Source organism: Pelodiscus sinensis, chromosome 9 (genome assembly GCF_049634645.1).
Source record: "Pelodiscus sinensis isolate JC-2024 chromosome 9, ASM4963464v1, whole genome shotgun sequence".
NCBI classification, from domain to species: Eukaryota; Metazoa; Chordata; order Testudines; family Trionychidae; genus Pelodiscus; species Pelodiscus sinensis.
Window position 1 is genome coordinate 21,540,368 of NC_134719.1, and position 18,064 is coordinate 21,558,431.

The following is an 18,064-nucleotide window of genomic DNA, read 5'->3' on the forward strand; positions in this document are numbered from 1 at the left end:
CCTTCCCTTTTTCCCTATCATTCCTGAGCAAGCTGTACTCTTTTATACCAATATTCCTATCGTGTACTTTCCCACCAAGTCTCTGTGGGTATGTCTACACTAGCTCGTTAATTCGAGCTAGGTAGGCAAATCAGGGAACCAGGGTTGCAAATGAAGCCCGGGATTTAAATATCCCAGGCTTTATTTGCATGTTCCCGTCTGGCTGCCATTTTTAAATCCCCCTTAGTCCGAACGAACTGCCTGCGGCTACACGCGGCAGTTTAAAGTTAATCCGAACTAAATCCTTAGTTCGGATTAACTGTTACTCCTCGTGGAATGAGGCGTACCAGTTAATCTGAACTAAAGATTTAGTTCGGATTAACTTTAAACTGCCGCGTGTAGCCGCGGGCAGTTCATTTGGACTAAGGGGATTTAAAAATAGCAGCCAGACGGGAACATGCATATAAAGCCTGGGATATTTAAATTCCAGGCTTCATTTGCAACCCCGGTTCCCTGATTTGCCTACCTAGCTTGAATTAACGAGCTAGTGTAGACATACCCTATGATACTATGTCATAGCTGTGTTTATTTATTAGCACTTAAAGTTCTTCTTGCTTATTTCCCATACTCCTTGCATTTGTATACAGGCATCTAAGATACTGATTTGATTTTGCCCCCCAATTCTGCCTAGTCCCTCTTTTATCTCTACTATTATAGCCCATGCTCATCTCCTAGGTTTCCATGTTTTTCACTTACCTGTGGGCTTTGGTCACTTGATCCTATTGGACATTTGTATAGGCATTTGAGCCTCTGTTTTCCATGTACACATTTTTTAAAACAATATGTAATCTTCTGGTTTGAACTAAATTTTAGAAAGTTTCCATTAAAGCAGAAGCTACTTAAAATAGAGCTTGACTGATGTCAGCTCTGAAAAACTAGCAAGTTCAACATCATGTAACTCTACTCATTGTATGTAAGTGGAAAATAATCTCAACATTATGAAAGAACCACTTCAGATCATGCACATGTTAATATAATGACCTGATAGTAAAATATCTGTTATTGACATGTTGGATTATAATTATTTGAAGACATAGTTGGATTCTTCATTCCTTAATCTAGACAAATTTCACCCAATAGACCTTTGGTTACTTTATGACTTATCTTTTATATCAAGATTTACTTGAACTCTTCTAATGTGCAGTCATTGCATGGTAAACTCTTATGTGTGAGTTAGAACAGCAATATTTCAAGAGCTCCCTTTTACTTCATTGAGACCACGGATTTCAAAAGAATGATCATACCAATGATACTTTTGTGTTTGTTCACTCAGGCTATGTCTACACTACAGGGCTTTATTGGAAAAAAGGTATGAAAATTGTGCTCCACAGTTTGTGAAGCTTTTTCTGATAGTTTTTTTGAAAGAGGCTTTTCTGAAATTTGGCCAATCTACACAAGGCCAAATTTTGGAAAAAAACCCTTTTTTGGAAGAGCCCTTCTTCCTTGTGGGAGGAGGAAGACAGGGCTTCTGAAAGAGCATGTTTGCTCTTCTGCAAAAAAAGCAGAAGAGCAGATGCGTTCCCTGGACAGGACAGAGTTTTTAAAACCCCATAGTCTAGACATAGTCTCAGTTATAAGGGCAAAGAGAATTGTTAAGCATAAAAAAAGAACTTGGCTTTGCACACATTTCCCATTCTAAGTTACCTTCAAATATTCCTTTTTACTTGGAAGTAAATTCTTAGTACAACATGAAAAAAAATTAGTTGCATTATTCTCTACTAACTTGAATGAGAGTCACATGTTTAAATCCCCATGCAGTATAGCAAAAACTTAATATGCCTAATTTAGATCATACTCCATTGTTCAAAACTAGTGTTTCACTATTGTAGCTAAATATCAAACCCTGTCATCATTCAGGATATGTCTTATCTGAACACTTTAATTTAAATTTAAAATAAAAACCAACACAATAAAACATGTAATTGAATATCAGCGAGATCAAAGAGACAGAAAATAGCTGTCAATTGATCTGTTCTTGTAATAATGACACAACTAATATAATACATAACATCTATTCAAAATTATTGATTATATATAAAATATTAATGGACTCATGATAAATTACTACACCTGGTTGGAAGCTCGGTGGACAGTTGTCCATTGGGGCTGGACAGAAGGGAAGAGTAATTTTTAAGGGATGTACTAATCTGGCAAGTATTGGTGGCCTAATTCTGCCAGGTGCAGAGAATGTGCTAAAAGGTGTTGGTGATCCTGGCTGCTTAGCATTTCATCAACTAAAAGCCTGAAGTTGCTATGCAAAGAAAATGAAGTAAAAGTTTTGTTATCCAGCATGGTGGAAGAGTAGGAAGTACCAGTTAATCAAATATTCCAGTTAACTCAGAGTTATACTTACAATGGAATACCAATTTTCAAAAATTTAGACTACAATAAAATGAGTAAAGTATAAAATAATTTACAGGAACTTACCAATCCAGGAGTAGTATTGCACTGCAGAGCGGTTGGTTTCTTGAAGCACTTAGGTGTATACAGATAAAGGTTTTGATATAATAACATCGTATGTAACATCTTATGATGCTACAGATCACTATTGGCAGCACATGGCATACACACAGATCACTAAAATACACTTAACACTAAAAACTATATTGCACAAAATTTAATCTTCCTTTTGCGATTCAGAAGGTGCTTCAGGATCTTGCAGTGCCTCAGAGTTATCATTAACAATATCAAGAAAGTGTAAGAGATTGGGTTGCATCTGTTATGACCCCATGCTACACTCTGGAAACTGTGTTTTTTTTTAAAGTAAAGCCCTGATATCAGCTTACTTGCTTTTTGCCTTTTACTTAAAAGTAGAGTGCAGAATATGCAACTGAATAACATCCTGGTTAGTTTACTAGTTCTGTTTACTAAATTGAATAGTTGCATTGGGAGATATAAGAAATGTCAGTGAATAGAGCTTTCCAGTTCATACAGTGCCAGATAACAGAGCTTTTACAGTACATCACATGGATTTTACACTCTTTTTCTGAAAAAAAAAGTTATAAAAGTGAAACAGCAAATAAAAGTTCCCACATTTGGGCTTCCCAAGTCTCTTTTTGCAGGTTTATCAAAACACACAACAAACCAATAGACAAAAACAAGTTCTATGAAGCTATTCTAAGATTTAAGAGTCTCCAAGTCTTTCACTGAGCATGGTCTTGCCTCACCCACTTTTCACTATAAAAAGTTTGCAGAAATCACTCTCAGAACATGCCTCTTCTCATCATAAGTAGCATTAAGCTTTGATAGTAGACTTCACACCCACCTTCTGAATAAACATCCATTTATCTGCAACACTTCTTGTTGTCTAATATGTCCTAGTGGGACTGGTGTAGAGAAGAACATGAATTGATGCCTCTTACATTCTGTTTCAATTATTATGCTGCCCAAATAATTCTCACTGTCCCAGTGATAACCTCACTGTTCTTTTTAAGTTAACTCATGGGGATTCTATTTGCAAACAACGTAGGCTGTTTTCTATGTTCATTTTCAGGACTTCCAGTAATTAAATCATTTTCTGTACTCTCTGGCTGGCAGCTCCCAAATCTTCACGTTCAGAACTTTCATATATTTTAGGAGCTCACTGTCACAATCAATAGTTGTCTAGTCATTCACAAGATGATAAAATAGGAGATTTTGTGCTGCATCAAATTATTTGAAGTCTAACTTGCAGTTCCTTCATTTGCTACCCTCTGCTCCACTTTTCAAGTGTTTTTTTTTCCCTAATGCAATACCATGGTACTTTGCAATGTACTATCAATTTCCTTTGGTAAAGTACTTCCTTTCTCAAATTACCTGAAGTGTAGGAGACCGAAGAGAGTTCAGTCGTCAGCCTGTACATGTCTTAAAAAAAATCCAGATGATAACATGTGTTTCTGTAGGGGGGATGGATAGCTCAGTTGTTTAAGCATTGGCCTGCTTAACCCTAGGGTTATGAGTTCAATCCTTGAAGGGGCCATTTAGGAATGTGGGGCAAATCTGTTAGGGATGGCATTTGGTCCTGTCATGGGGACAGGAGACAGGACTCAATGATCTCTCAAGGTCCCTTCCAGCTCTATGAGATAGATATATCTCCATATATTACATGTCTTCATTTTAACACCCTTTACTCCAGATATAAAAAAATGGGTGGTGGCAAAATTATATTATGCTTTCCTTTTGAACTAGTATAAGTTACTCAAAGGGAATAGAAGAAATTTCAACAGATATGTCTTAGAAACCTAAAAACATGTAGCTGTTTCAAAGATATCGACTGAGTCATGTCAAAGTCTTTCCTTCTTCTTTGATAAGAAGTAGCTTTAATTTCCTCCTTCTGCACAAAGGTCAACTAAATCTTATCCTATAAGTTAGTAATATGCCAGGCTAGAAATACTATTACAAAACTTTGATATGATCAGAAAGCTTTTCTTTAATTGTGAAAGTAGCTTTTTCAAAAACAGATTTTGAGCTCTGAATAAATGTTTTTCACCTATCAATGATGGCAATGTCTATTTATGGCCTCACTTGTAAACATTTGCAAGTTTGAATCTGCTAAAGTTTATCATGTATAAATGCAGCCATATTGAATGTTTATGACTTGAATCCAATAGGATGAATCTGACGTTATGGATTTCACATTGTAATAAACTGCATTTAGAGAATCACAAATATTTTAAGAGACCAGTAAAAACTAGGAAAGAAATGGACAAAAATCAGGAAGACTATGAAAGAAGCTTACTTTTCCTTTTAATAAAGTATTTAAAATATACCTTTCTTCTGTTAAAGCAATTCAATAATTACAGAGAACTATCATATGAATTTGGGCCACTTGAGGGAACTGTTCTACACCTAGTGCAAAATTATTTCATTATCTGCACATCTCTGTATAATCAGACAGGTGAAAATGCTCTTTTTGCCACATTTGTAAGAACATAGGAACATAATATAAGAATGGTCATACTGGGTCAGACCAAAGGTCCATGCAGTCCAGTACCCTGTCTGCCAACAGTGGCCAATGCCAGGTGCCCCAGAGGGAGTGAATCAAACAAGTAATGATCAAGTGATCTCTCTCCTGCCTTCCATAGCCACCCTCTGACAAACAGAGGCTAGGGACACCATTCCTTACCCATACTGGCTAATAGTCATTTATGGACCTAGCCTCCATGAATCTACCTAGTTCTCTTTTAAACCCTGTTATAGTCCTAGCCTTCACAACCTCCTAAGGCAAGGAGTTCCACAGATTGACTATGCGCTGTGCGAAGAAGAACTTCCTTTTATTTGTTTTAAACCTGCTGCCCATTAGTTTCATTTGGTGGCCCTTAGTTCTTATATTATGGGAACAAGTAAATAACTTTTCTTTATTCACTTTCTCCATATCACTCATGATTTTATATACCTCTATCTTATCCCCCCATAGTCTCCTCTTTTCCAAGCTGAAAAGTCCCAGTCTCTTTAATCTCTCCTCATATGGGATCCGTTCCAAACTCCTAATCATTTTAGTTGCCCTTCTCTGAACTTTTTCTAATGAACCTTTTCTGGAGTACACAGTATTCCAGATGTGGGCATACCATGGATTTATATAAGGGTAATATTCTGTCTTATTCTCTATCCCTTTTTCAATGATTCCTAACATCCTGTTTGCTTTTTTGCCTGCCGCTGCACACTGCGCGGACGTCTTCAGAGAACTATCCACGATGATACCAAGATCTCTTTCCTGATTAGTTGTAGCTAAATTAGCCCCCATCATATTATATGTATAGTTGGGGTTATTTTTTCCCAATGTGCATTATTTCCCAATCCACATTAAATAAATTACAAACATATTTTAACGTATTTCAGTGAAACTAATTATAATTAGTAATAATTTAATAAGAGATCATGAACAAGTTTACAGAGCTGGTTTTGGCTGAAGTACAGGTTGAACCTCTCTAGATCGGCACTCTCGGGATCAGACCAGTGCCAAACCAGAGAATTTGCTGAACCATGGGACATCAATATTGTCTAGCACCATTACTAACATTAGCAGCATTATTAACACTTCCAGTACTTACTGGGCTCTTAGAGGATATTTAGGGGTAAATTAGAGCTAAATAACAGCACCAAACACTGAGATCCAGGAATGGTGGCTGTAAACAATCTTTATTGGACCACGGAAAACATGGTCACTCCCATGATAATTGGACATCTGGCTAACTAAAATCATGCCAAACCAGGGATGTTACTGAAACCAGAGTGAGCCAGATTAGAGAGGTTCAACTTGTAGTGATTTTATGAAAAGATGGCAATACTGAAGAATGTATTTGCAGTGAATCCTGACCTGATTCCTTGAAAAGAAAGACTTATTTTGAGTTTTACCTTCTCTCTTGATGCTTCCTAGCATCATTATCCTTTTTAAATACAGCTGTGGACAAGGATAATGATTTCCAACATATTTCTGCAGTACTGTTGAATTCCTTCTTGGTCTGTACACTAACAACTATTAGTTTTTTGTATATTCCTGCTACTATTTCTATGATTTTTTTGCTTCTACAGCTATCAGTCTACTTTGTATACTCAAATCCAAAAAACTTCCAGCTGCAGAGATTGTCAATTACTCATTTTTATATTGTGCCTAAGCCAATTTTCTACAAAACAGCATTTTCATCATCACATCATGAATTCTGCTGGCTAGTCAATAGTTTTTGACACTGAATTCCTAATGAATGCTTTGACTTAATTTCAGGATACAATCACCACTGCATTTATTTTCTCTATAATGATGGCAACATCTCTGAAAACCAGTGACAGCCAGTTAGCTAAACAATTCTTGCCTTTGAAAAATTAGTTGTTTTTCAAATTATGTTTATTAAATCCTCCCCAAAATTGTTTCTGACAATGCCTGAAATTATACCAGCACTCTATATTTTGATAAGCATTTTGATCTATGAATAAAAAATCTCATATAGCTGCAAATTTACAGCATGGAAAAAGTTTTGTCATTGTCTTCAATAAGAAAAAGATTGGACCTAAATTTTGTAAACTTCATTTGTCATGTCTAAAGCCTGGTAATCTCAGTGTAGCATTTTACTAAAAAAAGTTATGCATAAAGCTTTGAGAAGACTGTAAACCTGCCACAATGCTAATAGGATCAAAACAGAAAAGGAATTCCTATGTTTAATATTTATGTTAAGTTTAATATTTAAATTTTTTTGGTTGTTCAACCAGTGATAAAACAGATCGAAATACGCATACAATCTTTTGTATTGTGGTTTAACATTAATGGGATAACATGATTTTTTAAAACCAAAATGGCTAGCAATAAGCTCAGAAATGCCACTTACACTACACAAATATATTAGTTTTTAAAATGCATTGTACAATTCATCATAGTGAAAAACACCCCTTATCTTTTATACATTCTCACTGCAGGCAGATCACAGCACAGTTTTCTTTTAATCTTATCACTTGCTACATTTCATAGACCTTACTTTTGTGAATAATGGGATTAATAATTCAATTTTCCAGTCCTGTTGAATCAGAAACTGATGTAGCAAAGACTTTATAAAATATGAAGTTAACTTCACTACCCTCATTTGAAAAAACATGGACATCTCTTATAGTAATCTAACAATCTTTAATTTCTACTAAAACATTTATTCTGGTCCTAAGCACCTCCACTTTGCTCCACAAACACAGTCCACAGCAACAGTACCATCTTAGTTCACTGTTGTCCTGCTCTGTTGAGACTGAGGCACATTAGGGGCTCAGATCTTGAGTATCCTGGAAAGTTTTAATTGCCTTTGACATTACATGAAATTATACAATAATGATAACATGCCCTACATCGGTGTTTCTCAAAGTGGTCCGAGAAAGCTGCTACTGGGCCACTCAGGTTTGTTTACTTACCAGCTCTGCAGCCACAGAACTCCACGACTCCCCTTAGATGCAAACATTGAACCACAGCCAATGAGAGCTGTGAGGATCCGTTGCTGTGGAGCTGGCAAGTAAACAAACTGAAGCGGCCCAGTAGCAGTTTTCTCAGCGTGGTTCCATGGACCACTTTGAGAAACATTGCCCTAGATATTTAATATACACAGAATAGAACAGTGTAGGAAATAGCAAAGGAACAGTTTCTAGTTATGCAAGATCTGCTTCTGGACTGTCAACAGATCAACTCTGTCTCTGATATTTTTCATTTTGCAAATGCATTTTAAATTCATCTTTTAAATTATATAAAGTTAGATTATATCATATAGTTCATTATTACAATATAGTTCATTCATGAAGTACTTTTGCTTCTCTTACATTTCTTCTCTTTGACTCTAAAGGTGTGCAATTCCTATTTTGTAGACTGCACCTTGAATAAAAGCCTTTTGTTTATTTTATTACTTTTCTACATCCCCACTTAACCATGACAGTCTCATGAGCCCACTAATCCATGTCTACACTGCAAGATAAGGTTAAATTTATTAAGAATGACTTTTTAGCACTCAGTTTTGTAAAGTTGAAGATGCATGTGCCCACTGTGTGCAAGAATTTGATGTAGTTCGAAGTAGCACATCCCCAGTAGAAAGGCTACCATTGACTTTGAGAATGATGCACTGTGGATAGCAATTCTACAATTCCTGTGCCTCCTTGCATTCTGGGTTATGTTCCCAGTGCATGCTGGGACCAAAAATGTGCCACAGGTGGCTTTAGGTACATGTTGTCAGCACCCCATAATGCACTTGTTTCCCCCTCCCCATTCCTTTCTCCCCTGCTTAAGTCCAATGGCAGTCTTTTTGCACTTTTTTTTCACTTGGTTATCCATGCAGATGCCATTGTAGCATAAGCATGGAACTCAGCATGGATCCCATTGAGCATCAAAGCATGATGATGATGAAGTTAACCTTTGTGGACCTAAAGCTGTTCTGTAATTCTCTCGCCTTTATTGAATCTCCTTGACTTCTATGTCATTGGCCAGTGAACACTTTACTCTGGGTTATATTTTACTCCCCTTCAGTAAGTCCAGTGGGGCAGGAGAACATTAGTCACCTTGTTGAGACTCTAGTGATTATTACCCTGATGGAAAAGGGAGATAGGGCTGATAGTGCCACAGAAGACACAATGGATTGGTCCTCTGTCCCTTCCCCATTTCTACTCCTGTAGAGGATTAAAGGATTAATTTTACTTTGTTTTTTGCCTTTCCATGTTTCATAGCAGAGAAAAGCACAGAAACCATAATCCTGCATCTCTCAAGAAAAAGTTTTGTGCCATCTTCCAACTCCCTGGAGAACTCTTTGGATTCATTAGGGGAAGAAAGTTCAGTCAGGAAGGTCATTTCCCCCTGCCCTTCCCTTGTGGATATTAGTAAGAAAAAATAATACAGACTGGGACTGTTCCTCCTCCCACTTCATTATGGGGACAGTCATGGCTGAGGCAGTTCTGTTAGGGCGTGTCTAGACTACATGGCTGTCAACGGAGCCCTGTAAAGTAGTTTACTCGACATAGTCAATGAAGCGGGGATTTAAATAATCCCTGCTTCATTAAAATAATAATGGCTGCCGCGCTGTGCTGACAATCAGCTGATCTGGCACAGCGCTGCAGTCTAGACGCGGCACGGTCGACAAGGGAAGCCTTTGTCGACCGCTCCTGTAAGCTTCATGAAACCGCTCCTGTAAGCCTTGTGTAAGCCACCATCACTTAAATCCCCACTTCATTGACTATGTCGAGTAAACTACTTTACATGGCTCAGTCGACAGAGCCATGTAGTCTAGACACACCTTTAGAGTGATTCTAATGGAGACACACTGCTAAGGGAACGAATAAAAAGAAATAAAGGGGTCAAGGCCTTTATATGGATGTTCCTCAGGTCTCATAGAACCTTTTGGGGGCAAGTGTAGGGGAAGGCTCTTCAACATTTTTTTGCATGACTTCTATGAGGAGAATCGCACAGCAGTGACTTCCTTGAAATCCTTTCTATGAGTTTCTCATAAGTTTTGATGTTTTGGAATGTTTCTTTCAGAAAAGCTAAATACATTCTTTCATTTTATTAGATATTACAGAAAAAGGTTTACAAAAGGCACAAGAAGTGCTTTGTTTATCATAAGCCAAACCAGCAGTTTTCTAGAGCTAACACCACACATAGTACTCAAAAGTAAAGGCAATGCACAACTAAACCCGCTTGTATGCATTTGTACACTTTGTTGAGAGAAAAAGAGATACACACAAACCAGAGCACAGTTTCAAAGAAAGAAACTAAGAAGAGAGTACAGTATACAGCTCAAGGAAGGACAGACTAATGAATGAACAAAAGACAGGGAAGAGACAAACTCAGCAGTACCAAAAGCAATACTGCCCAATATCAATTCAACTTATTGATATGACAATGTAAAAGTCATGATTCCTGAAGAGTGAGAGTACCCAAACATACTTTGTGAATGTATGTGGATACTGACCTGGGCTTGAGACAGGACTAGAGGTAGTAGGCTCAATAATTTCTACAAAAAGGGAAAAGGAAAAAAAGAGAACATTTGGATATTAATTACACATGGAACACAGATACAAAATGAGACAATAAACAGTCATGCAAGAGACACGCATAGGACCTTTTATTGAAAGAGTCAACAACCACCAGGGATTCGGTGAAAAACATGCAATAAACCAAACCTGTGTCATGAGGTACACAGCACTGTCTTTTAAAACTATTTTATTCATGCAACACCAGTGCACAGGTTACCACATTCCAGTATGCAAATTCCCATTCTGCCAGCTTCATAAAGCTATCATTACAGTTCTCAAGTCAACATTTGCAAGGAATTCTTTTTGTGAAATACTGAAATCTGCATAAAAAGGCTGTCTTTCACCCTAAGTTTTTTGCAAACATAAGTAGTGACAACGACTGTGAACTTAAAGAATATGATTAAGAGAATTCTGGCATTTTCTTAGTGAACTTGTGGAAATAACTTTTTATTATCCCATATATATACTGTTTCTAGAAAACATACATTGAAAACACCAATATCAAACCACATTTTGAAGAACTTTAATTTACTTGGTGTAATACAAAGAATAGTAAAAAGGAGCTATAGACAATTCCAAAATTCTCCACATTTAATGCAACAAGTAATTAACTTTATGACTTCCCACTATCTTGCTATGGTAGTATTTTATACTCCACTTTTTCAATTTCTTTTTATTGGCTTTTAATAGTGCTACACAAACCAAACATACCAATCTTAATAAATATTCCACAGGTACAAAAAACTAGTAACATTTCAAGCGACAACTTAATGCTCTTAATTAAAAAAGATTTAACAGTAGCATTACCTAAATCCAAAGGATCCTGAGCTATATAATGAAAATACCATGAAAATATAATTCAATAGCTTAAAAAAGATATGAAATAACTAGTAAGACAACAGTAGACATGCAAATCATAGGAAAAAAGCTTCACTTTGTCTTCCCATTTTCAATTTTCCATATTAGCTACAATACTCAATTTAATTCCATGAAGGTAAGATTTATTCAAAATGAAACAATACCCAACATTTTCTGAAAGAGAGACATTTAATTATAAAGATGGTTTCTTTAACAATAAAATGCATTTTTAAAATGTGCACTATTTTTAATACATGTTAGTAGTGTTACAAATTAATAATCACATAAATTCATTAAATAAACCAGAATGTGATATTTAAAATAGATATATTCTGAATTGACACTTCTATGATATTGTACATTGCATTTTATTAATATATACTGATTTGGGAATTTACATCTGCAATGCAGTAATTTTACAATTCCTTTTGAAACCTAAAACCCATGCAGTATGAAAGACTGACATTTTGTGCCATACACTATGGTTCATATAAATGGATTTGAAGCTACCACTTCCTACATATTGCTTAGAGGCAGTTCACTAAGCCTGCTGATAGGGGCTGGGTTGGGAGAGGGACAAAAGGGGAAGTTGATTGAGTCCCAGTGACTCAAAAGGGCCTGGGTCTTCTCGTTGCCATGGTCGCTGCTGCTGCAGTAGTGGTAGTACTAGTCAGGAACTCTGGGCCCTTTAAATCACCACTGGAGCCCTAGAGCTGCCCATGTGTGACGTTTTATATGTGACAGGTTTCAGACATAGCTATGTTACTCTGTTTCAGCAAAAACAATAAGGAGACCAATGGCACATTATAGACTAACAATTTTATTATGGCATATGCTTTTTTGAGTTGTAGCTCACTTCATCAGATGCCTGAAGTGATAAAAAGTAACAGATACAGGTTGAATCTCTCTGCTCTGGGACCCTCGGGACATGACCTGACCCAAATGAAGGTGATTTGCCGGACCAGGAGAAGTCCCTCTCTTCTTGGCCTGTGTTAAAACTGCTGCCTGTCCCACACACCGCCACTAGGGCTCCAGGCCCCCCTGCTGCTGCCTGGTCAGCCTGAGCTCTACAGCTCCCTCTAGCTCAGCAACTGTCTGGGCTGCATGGCTGAGGCTGGAGCTTCTTGGCTGCCACTGTGGCTTGAACTCCACAGCTGCGGCTGGAACTGCCAGCTGGAGCTGGAGTAGTGCGGCTGGAGCCAGAGCTACACAGCCACTGCTAGCCCACTACTACTGCCCAGCTGCTGGAGACAGATTTTTCTGCTCCCCCCCTTCTTCCCCAGGCTCCCTATACATGTATTCTGTGGTCTATATATGCAGCAGGCCAGAGAGAATTGGTTAAAGGAGGTAGTAGGGATACAGAGGTTGGAGTGATGAACTGGCTCTTATGTAACACTCCCAGCTCTATATTCCAACTATCTGGTTTTTTGCTTTCACTTCATGCATCTGATAAAGTGAGTTGCAATTCATAGAATTCGAGAGGTCATCGAGTCCAGTCTTCTGCCCTCACGGCAGGATGAAGCACTAGCTACAGTAGACCATCCCTGATAGGTATCTATTTAACCCCCTCTTAAATATCTCCAGAGATGGAAATTCCACAACCTACCTAGGCAACTTATTCCAGTGTTTAATCACCCTGACAGTTAGGAAGTTTTTCCTAATGTCCAACCTAAGTTTAATTTTCACCAGACCGTTGTGTATAGGTGTAAACAGGTCCCTCGCCGACCGCAGGGAGAGGGGGGTCCAGGCCTGCCCCCTCTCACGGCCCCCAGCCCAGGGCCCTAAGGACACGGACGCATCTGCTGTCCGGTCCGGCTGGCGGGGCGATCTGCCGTAACTCGCCAGCCCACGGGCTCCCTTTGCCTGCCCAGGGCTACTTCCTCTCTCCGTGGTCAGATCCCCTTGCCTCCAGGCTCACCTCTTTGCCTTGGGTTCCATCCGCTGCTGGGCCTCGACGAGAGGCCACTTCCTCGTCCCTCCCCTCTCTGCAGCATCTCTGGGAGTTTAAATCCCTGCGCAGACTCCCGGACCGTGGGATTCCGCCCCTTCCGGCGTGTCCCTGCTTCCGGTCTGGCATTGCTCCTCCCCGCGTCAGCGCCCAGCCGGTCGGTGGTGCATGGGCGTTCGGCCGGGGCAGCCGCCCGGGAACAGCTGCCGCATAGCCGGTAGGCCAGCCCCTGCGTCACTCGGCCTGCGTCACGCGGTACGTCTGATGCTGCTACCCCGCCCCCTCGCCCATGGGCTGCCAGATAAGCGGCCGCCGGCGGGACTGGAGTGCGGGGCGCCTCCGCCCCGTCACACACCTCCCCCCCTACATGCCCTTTTTCCCCTGTTCCGAGTCCTCCTCCTATCTGTCCCTTCGTGAGAAGAAGTCCGCGTTCCTGTGCGCGGCTCTGGCCCGGTGGACTACATCAAAGGCGTAAGGCTGTAAAGAGAGATACCAGTGCATAATTCGAGCATTTGAGTCTTTCATGCTTTGCAGCCACCGCAACAGGGCGTGGTCTGTCATGACCGTAAACCGGTTTCCCCATAAATAGTACTGGAGCATCTCTATAGCCCATTTCACTGCCAACGCTTCTTTCTCTATGGTCGAATACCTGCGTTCCCGGGAGAACAGTTTCCGACTTATATATACTACGGGGTGTTCCGTGCCTTCCTGTTCTTGTGAGAGGACAGCCCCTAATCCGTCCTCCGAAGCGTCAGTTTGTACTATAAAGGGTTTCTCAAAATTCGGCTGAGCTAATACTGGTGCCCCTGTCAGCTGGCCTTTGAGTGCCCGGAAGGCCTGTTCACACGTTCTTGTCCACACTACCTTGTTAGGTCGCGCTTTTTGTGTCAAATCTGTCAGCTGGGCTGCCAGAGACGCGAAGTGGGGGACAAACCGGTGGTAATAACTGGCTAGTCCTAAAAATTGGCGGACTTGTTTTTTGGTCGTGGGCAGGGGATAGTCTCGTAACGCTCCTACCTTGTCGATTAGTGGTCTCACACAACCCCGTCCAATGGTATAGCCCAGGTACGTAACCTCCCGGTCTCCAAAGTGGCATTTGTTGAGGTTCACTGTTAGTCCCGCCTCCTGTAACATTCTTAGTATGGCCTGGAGTCTTTTCAGATGCTCCTCCCATGACCGGCTATAGATTATGATGTCATCGATGTACGCGGCTGCGTACTGTTGGTGGTCCTTTAATACTTTATCCATCAGCTGCTGGAATGTAGCCGTTGCCCCATGTAAGCCGAACGGCATGCGTACAAATTGATATAACCCAAAGGGGGTAGAGAAGGCTGTCTTTTCCCTCGAGGTGGTGGTGAGGGGGATCTGCCAGTATCCTTTACTTAGATAGATCGTCGACAGGTATTGGGCTTGTCCGAGGAGGTCCAGCAGTTCGTCTACCCTAGGCATGGGGTACGCGTCGAAGCGGGATATACTGTTGACCTTGTGGAAGTCAATACAGAACCGTGTCGAGCCGTCTGATTTCGGGACCAGCACAATGGGACTTCTCCAATCGCTATGTGACTCTTCGATCACTCCCCACCGGAGCATTTTTTGTACCTCTACCTTCACCGTTTCCCACATCTTCCTTGGCAGAGGGCGAACTGGTTCTCTCACCTTTTTGCCAACTTCGGTATCAATGTGGTAGTAGGCTCGGGTCATCCACCCTGGCTGGTCGGTCAGGACTCCGGCGAACTCCCGGAGTAGGTGTTCTAGTTCCCTTTTTTGTTCTGGTGCCAGTCCTGTGCTTATCCCCGGTTCTGGTGGAGTGAGATTGCGCACCCCTTCGGGGCCTAGGTCTATCTCTGCTTCTGCGGCATTCGATATCAGTCCCTCCTGGTTCTTCTAGGCCTTCAAGAGGTTAACGTGGTAGATTTTTGTTTCTCGGCGGGCTCCCGTCAGCCGTACTTCGTAGTCCACTTCCCCCACCTTTCTTACCACTTCAAAGGGGCCTTGCCACTTGGCTAACAACTTGGAGTCCTGTGTGGGTAACAAGAGCAAGACACGGTCTCCCGGTTCAAAGGTTCTGAGGCGGGCCCCGACGTTGTAATGGGCTGCCTGCCGGGCTTGAGCATCTAGTTGGTGCAGCTTGGCGGACTCCCCTAAGGTTTTCAACCTCTGCCTCAGCTCTAGAATATAGGGGACCGACCCCCTTACCCGTGTCTCTTGTTCCTCCCATTTTTCCCTCACTATATCCAGTATCCCCTGAGGCTGTCTCCCATATAGGAGTTCGAAGGGGGAGAACCCCGTTGAGGCCTGGGGGACCTCCCTCACCGCGAACATTAGAGCTAGCAGTAATCTGTCCCACGCCCTGGGGTCCTGCTCTATAAAATTCCTCAACATGCTTTTTAAGGTTCTGTTGAACCGCTCTACGAGGCCATCGGTTTGGGGGTGATATACCGATGTTCGCAACGTCCGTATGCGCAGCAACCGGCACAGTTCTTGCATCAGTCGCGACATAAAGTTTGTTCCTTGATTGGTGAGGATTTCCTTTGGTACCCCGACCCGGGCGAAGATCTTTACTAACTCGGCTGCCAGCACCTGTGCCGTAGCCGCCCTTAAGGGAATGGCCTCGGGATACCGGGTGGCGTAGTCTATAATCACGAGGATGTATTGACACCCGGTGGTTGTTTTTTCCAACGGGCCCACCAGGTCAATGGCTATCCTCTCAAAGGGGACGCCGATAATCGGCTGGAGTCCTCGGGGCGCTTTTGGGACTCCCTTGGGGCTCACCTTCTGGCACTCCGGGCACAACAAGCAAAAGTCTTTCACCTCCCGGTAAACCCCTGGCCAGTAGAACCGCTGTATGATCCTGCGCACCGTTTTCTCATACCCCAGATGCCCGGACCAGGGGTTGGCGTGAGCCAGACCCATCAGTGGGCGGCGATATCAGGCGGGAATCAGTAACTGCCTAAGTGTCCCGTACTCTTCTACCCCCTCCGTAGTCCGGTACAGCCAGTCGCGACATACCTCGAAGTAGGGCCCACTCCGCTGTTCCTCGTTTCCGGCCCTCGCCTCGCCCTCCTCTCCGGCCGCGGCCCATGCGTGCTGCAACGTCGGGTCGGCTCTCTGCTCCTGGATAAAGTCGCCGTCCCAGGGCTCCAGCGAGGACACCTCCAATGGCGGCTCTGTTTCCCCCTGTGGCCTGGGTTGTCTGCCCGGGGAGCTAGCCGGGGGCTTGCCGGGCTCGCTGTTCTCACCTAGCATCCCTTCCGCACTTCCCTGTCTCCCCCACTCGCCCATCACGCGCCGGAACCCTGCCCAGTCGCGTCCGAGAAGGGCGGGGTAGACCAGCTTTGGGGCCACCACCACGTAGGCCCAACTTTCATGGGGGCCATCTATTATCTGCGCCCATGCTGTCCCATATTGGTGCACATCCCCGTGCACACACTCTACCTATACGGGCGGGCCTCGGGGCCCTTGCCCTCCAATCAGGTCTTCCCTTATGATCGTCTGGCTGCACCCTGAGTCTACCAGTGCTTCTACCTTCTGCCCTCCAATCAATATCTGCCTTGTGATCTGGGTGTTTTCCCCCTTGTCTTGGGGTTGTCTCCCGGTCAGGGCTTGGGCATAAGTACACTCCACATAGGGGCCTTCCCATTGGGAGTGTCCCCCTTCGCAGCACCGGAAACATGCCCCTTTCATTGCACCCCCCTCACCGGGGGTCGATTCTCCACTGGCTGGTGGCTGGGGAGGCTGGTGGCAGGAGTTGTTTCCCTGGGGTCGTCCACGTTGGGGCTAACCTCCACTCTCCTGTTTTCTTCCTCCTGCAGGCTTGTGAGTCTTCTGCAACTCCCCGGGGTTTAGCCGATCGGGCTGGCTGGCCCTTCGAAGGGGACGAGGGGCGATCCCGTTCCCCTAAGCCTTCCGTTTCTTCGGCTTTCTGTGTTGCCGGTGTCCCTAAGGCCGTCCCTGTTGGGGCCCCATACTGCTGCCTCCACCACTCTCATTGGGCTTCGAGCTGCTCCATCAATTCGCGCACCCACTGCTCCTGTCGTTCCTAGTGCTGGGTGGTGAGGACTGTCTGTTGTTGGCGGTGTTGCCGTTGACTTTCCCTCAATCGTTCTAGCACCTTCGCAGGCTCCATCTCTGTGCCTCTGTGTCTCTTACAGGGGGACAGAGGAAAATCAAGAGGAACCATACAGATATATTCTACCCCTCGGTACGTCCTGCCCCCTATGTCTGGGGTGAGAAAAAGTTTGTTTTTTTGTTTTTTTTGGGTACACTGAGGCACACGCTCAGCCCCTTACGTCAGGGGTGGGGTCGATTGTGCCCACATTCTCCACCACGTGTAAACAGGTCCCTCGCCAACCGTGGGGAGAGGGGGGTCCGGGCCCGCCCTCTCTCATGGACCCCAGCCCAGGGCCCTAAGGACACGGACGCATCTGCTGTCCGGTCCGGCTGGCGGGGCGATCCGCTGTAACTCACCAGCCCACAGGCTCCCTTTGCCTGCCCTGGGCTACTTCCACTCTCCGCGGTCAGATCCCCTTGCCTCCAGGCTCACCTCTTTGCCTTGGGTTCCATCCACTGCTGGGCCTCGATGAGAGGCCACTTCCTTGTCCCTTCCCTCTCTGCGGCATCTCTGGGAGTTTAAATCCCCGCGCAGACTCCCGGACCATGGGATTCCGCCCCTTCCGGCGTGTCCCTGCTTCCGGTCTGGCATTGCTCTTCCCCGCGTCGGCGCCCAGCCGGCCGGCGGTGCATGGGCATTCGGCCAGGGCA

At 43.2% G+C, this 18,064-nt stretch overlaps 1 protein-coding gene across 2 annotated transcripts in view; it reads right to left on the reverse strand.

Moving 5' to 3' along the window:
- The window catches only part of NEGR1 (neuronal growth regulator 1), a 694,269-nt gene that overhangs the window by 75,857 nt on the left and 600,348 nt on the right, over positions 1-18,064 (reverse strand). The window contains exon 8 of one of the 2 annotated variants that reach the window (XM_006121060.4): positions 10,434-10,475. The exons of the other annotated variant lie outside the window; for it this stretch is intronic. Within the exon in view, the coding sequence (XP_006121122.1) occupies positions 10,434-10,475 (42 nt within the window). The remainder of the gene's footprint in view (positions 1-10,433; positions 10,476-18,064) is intronic. 2 annotated transcript variants of the gene reach the window in all.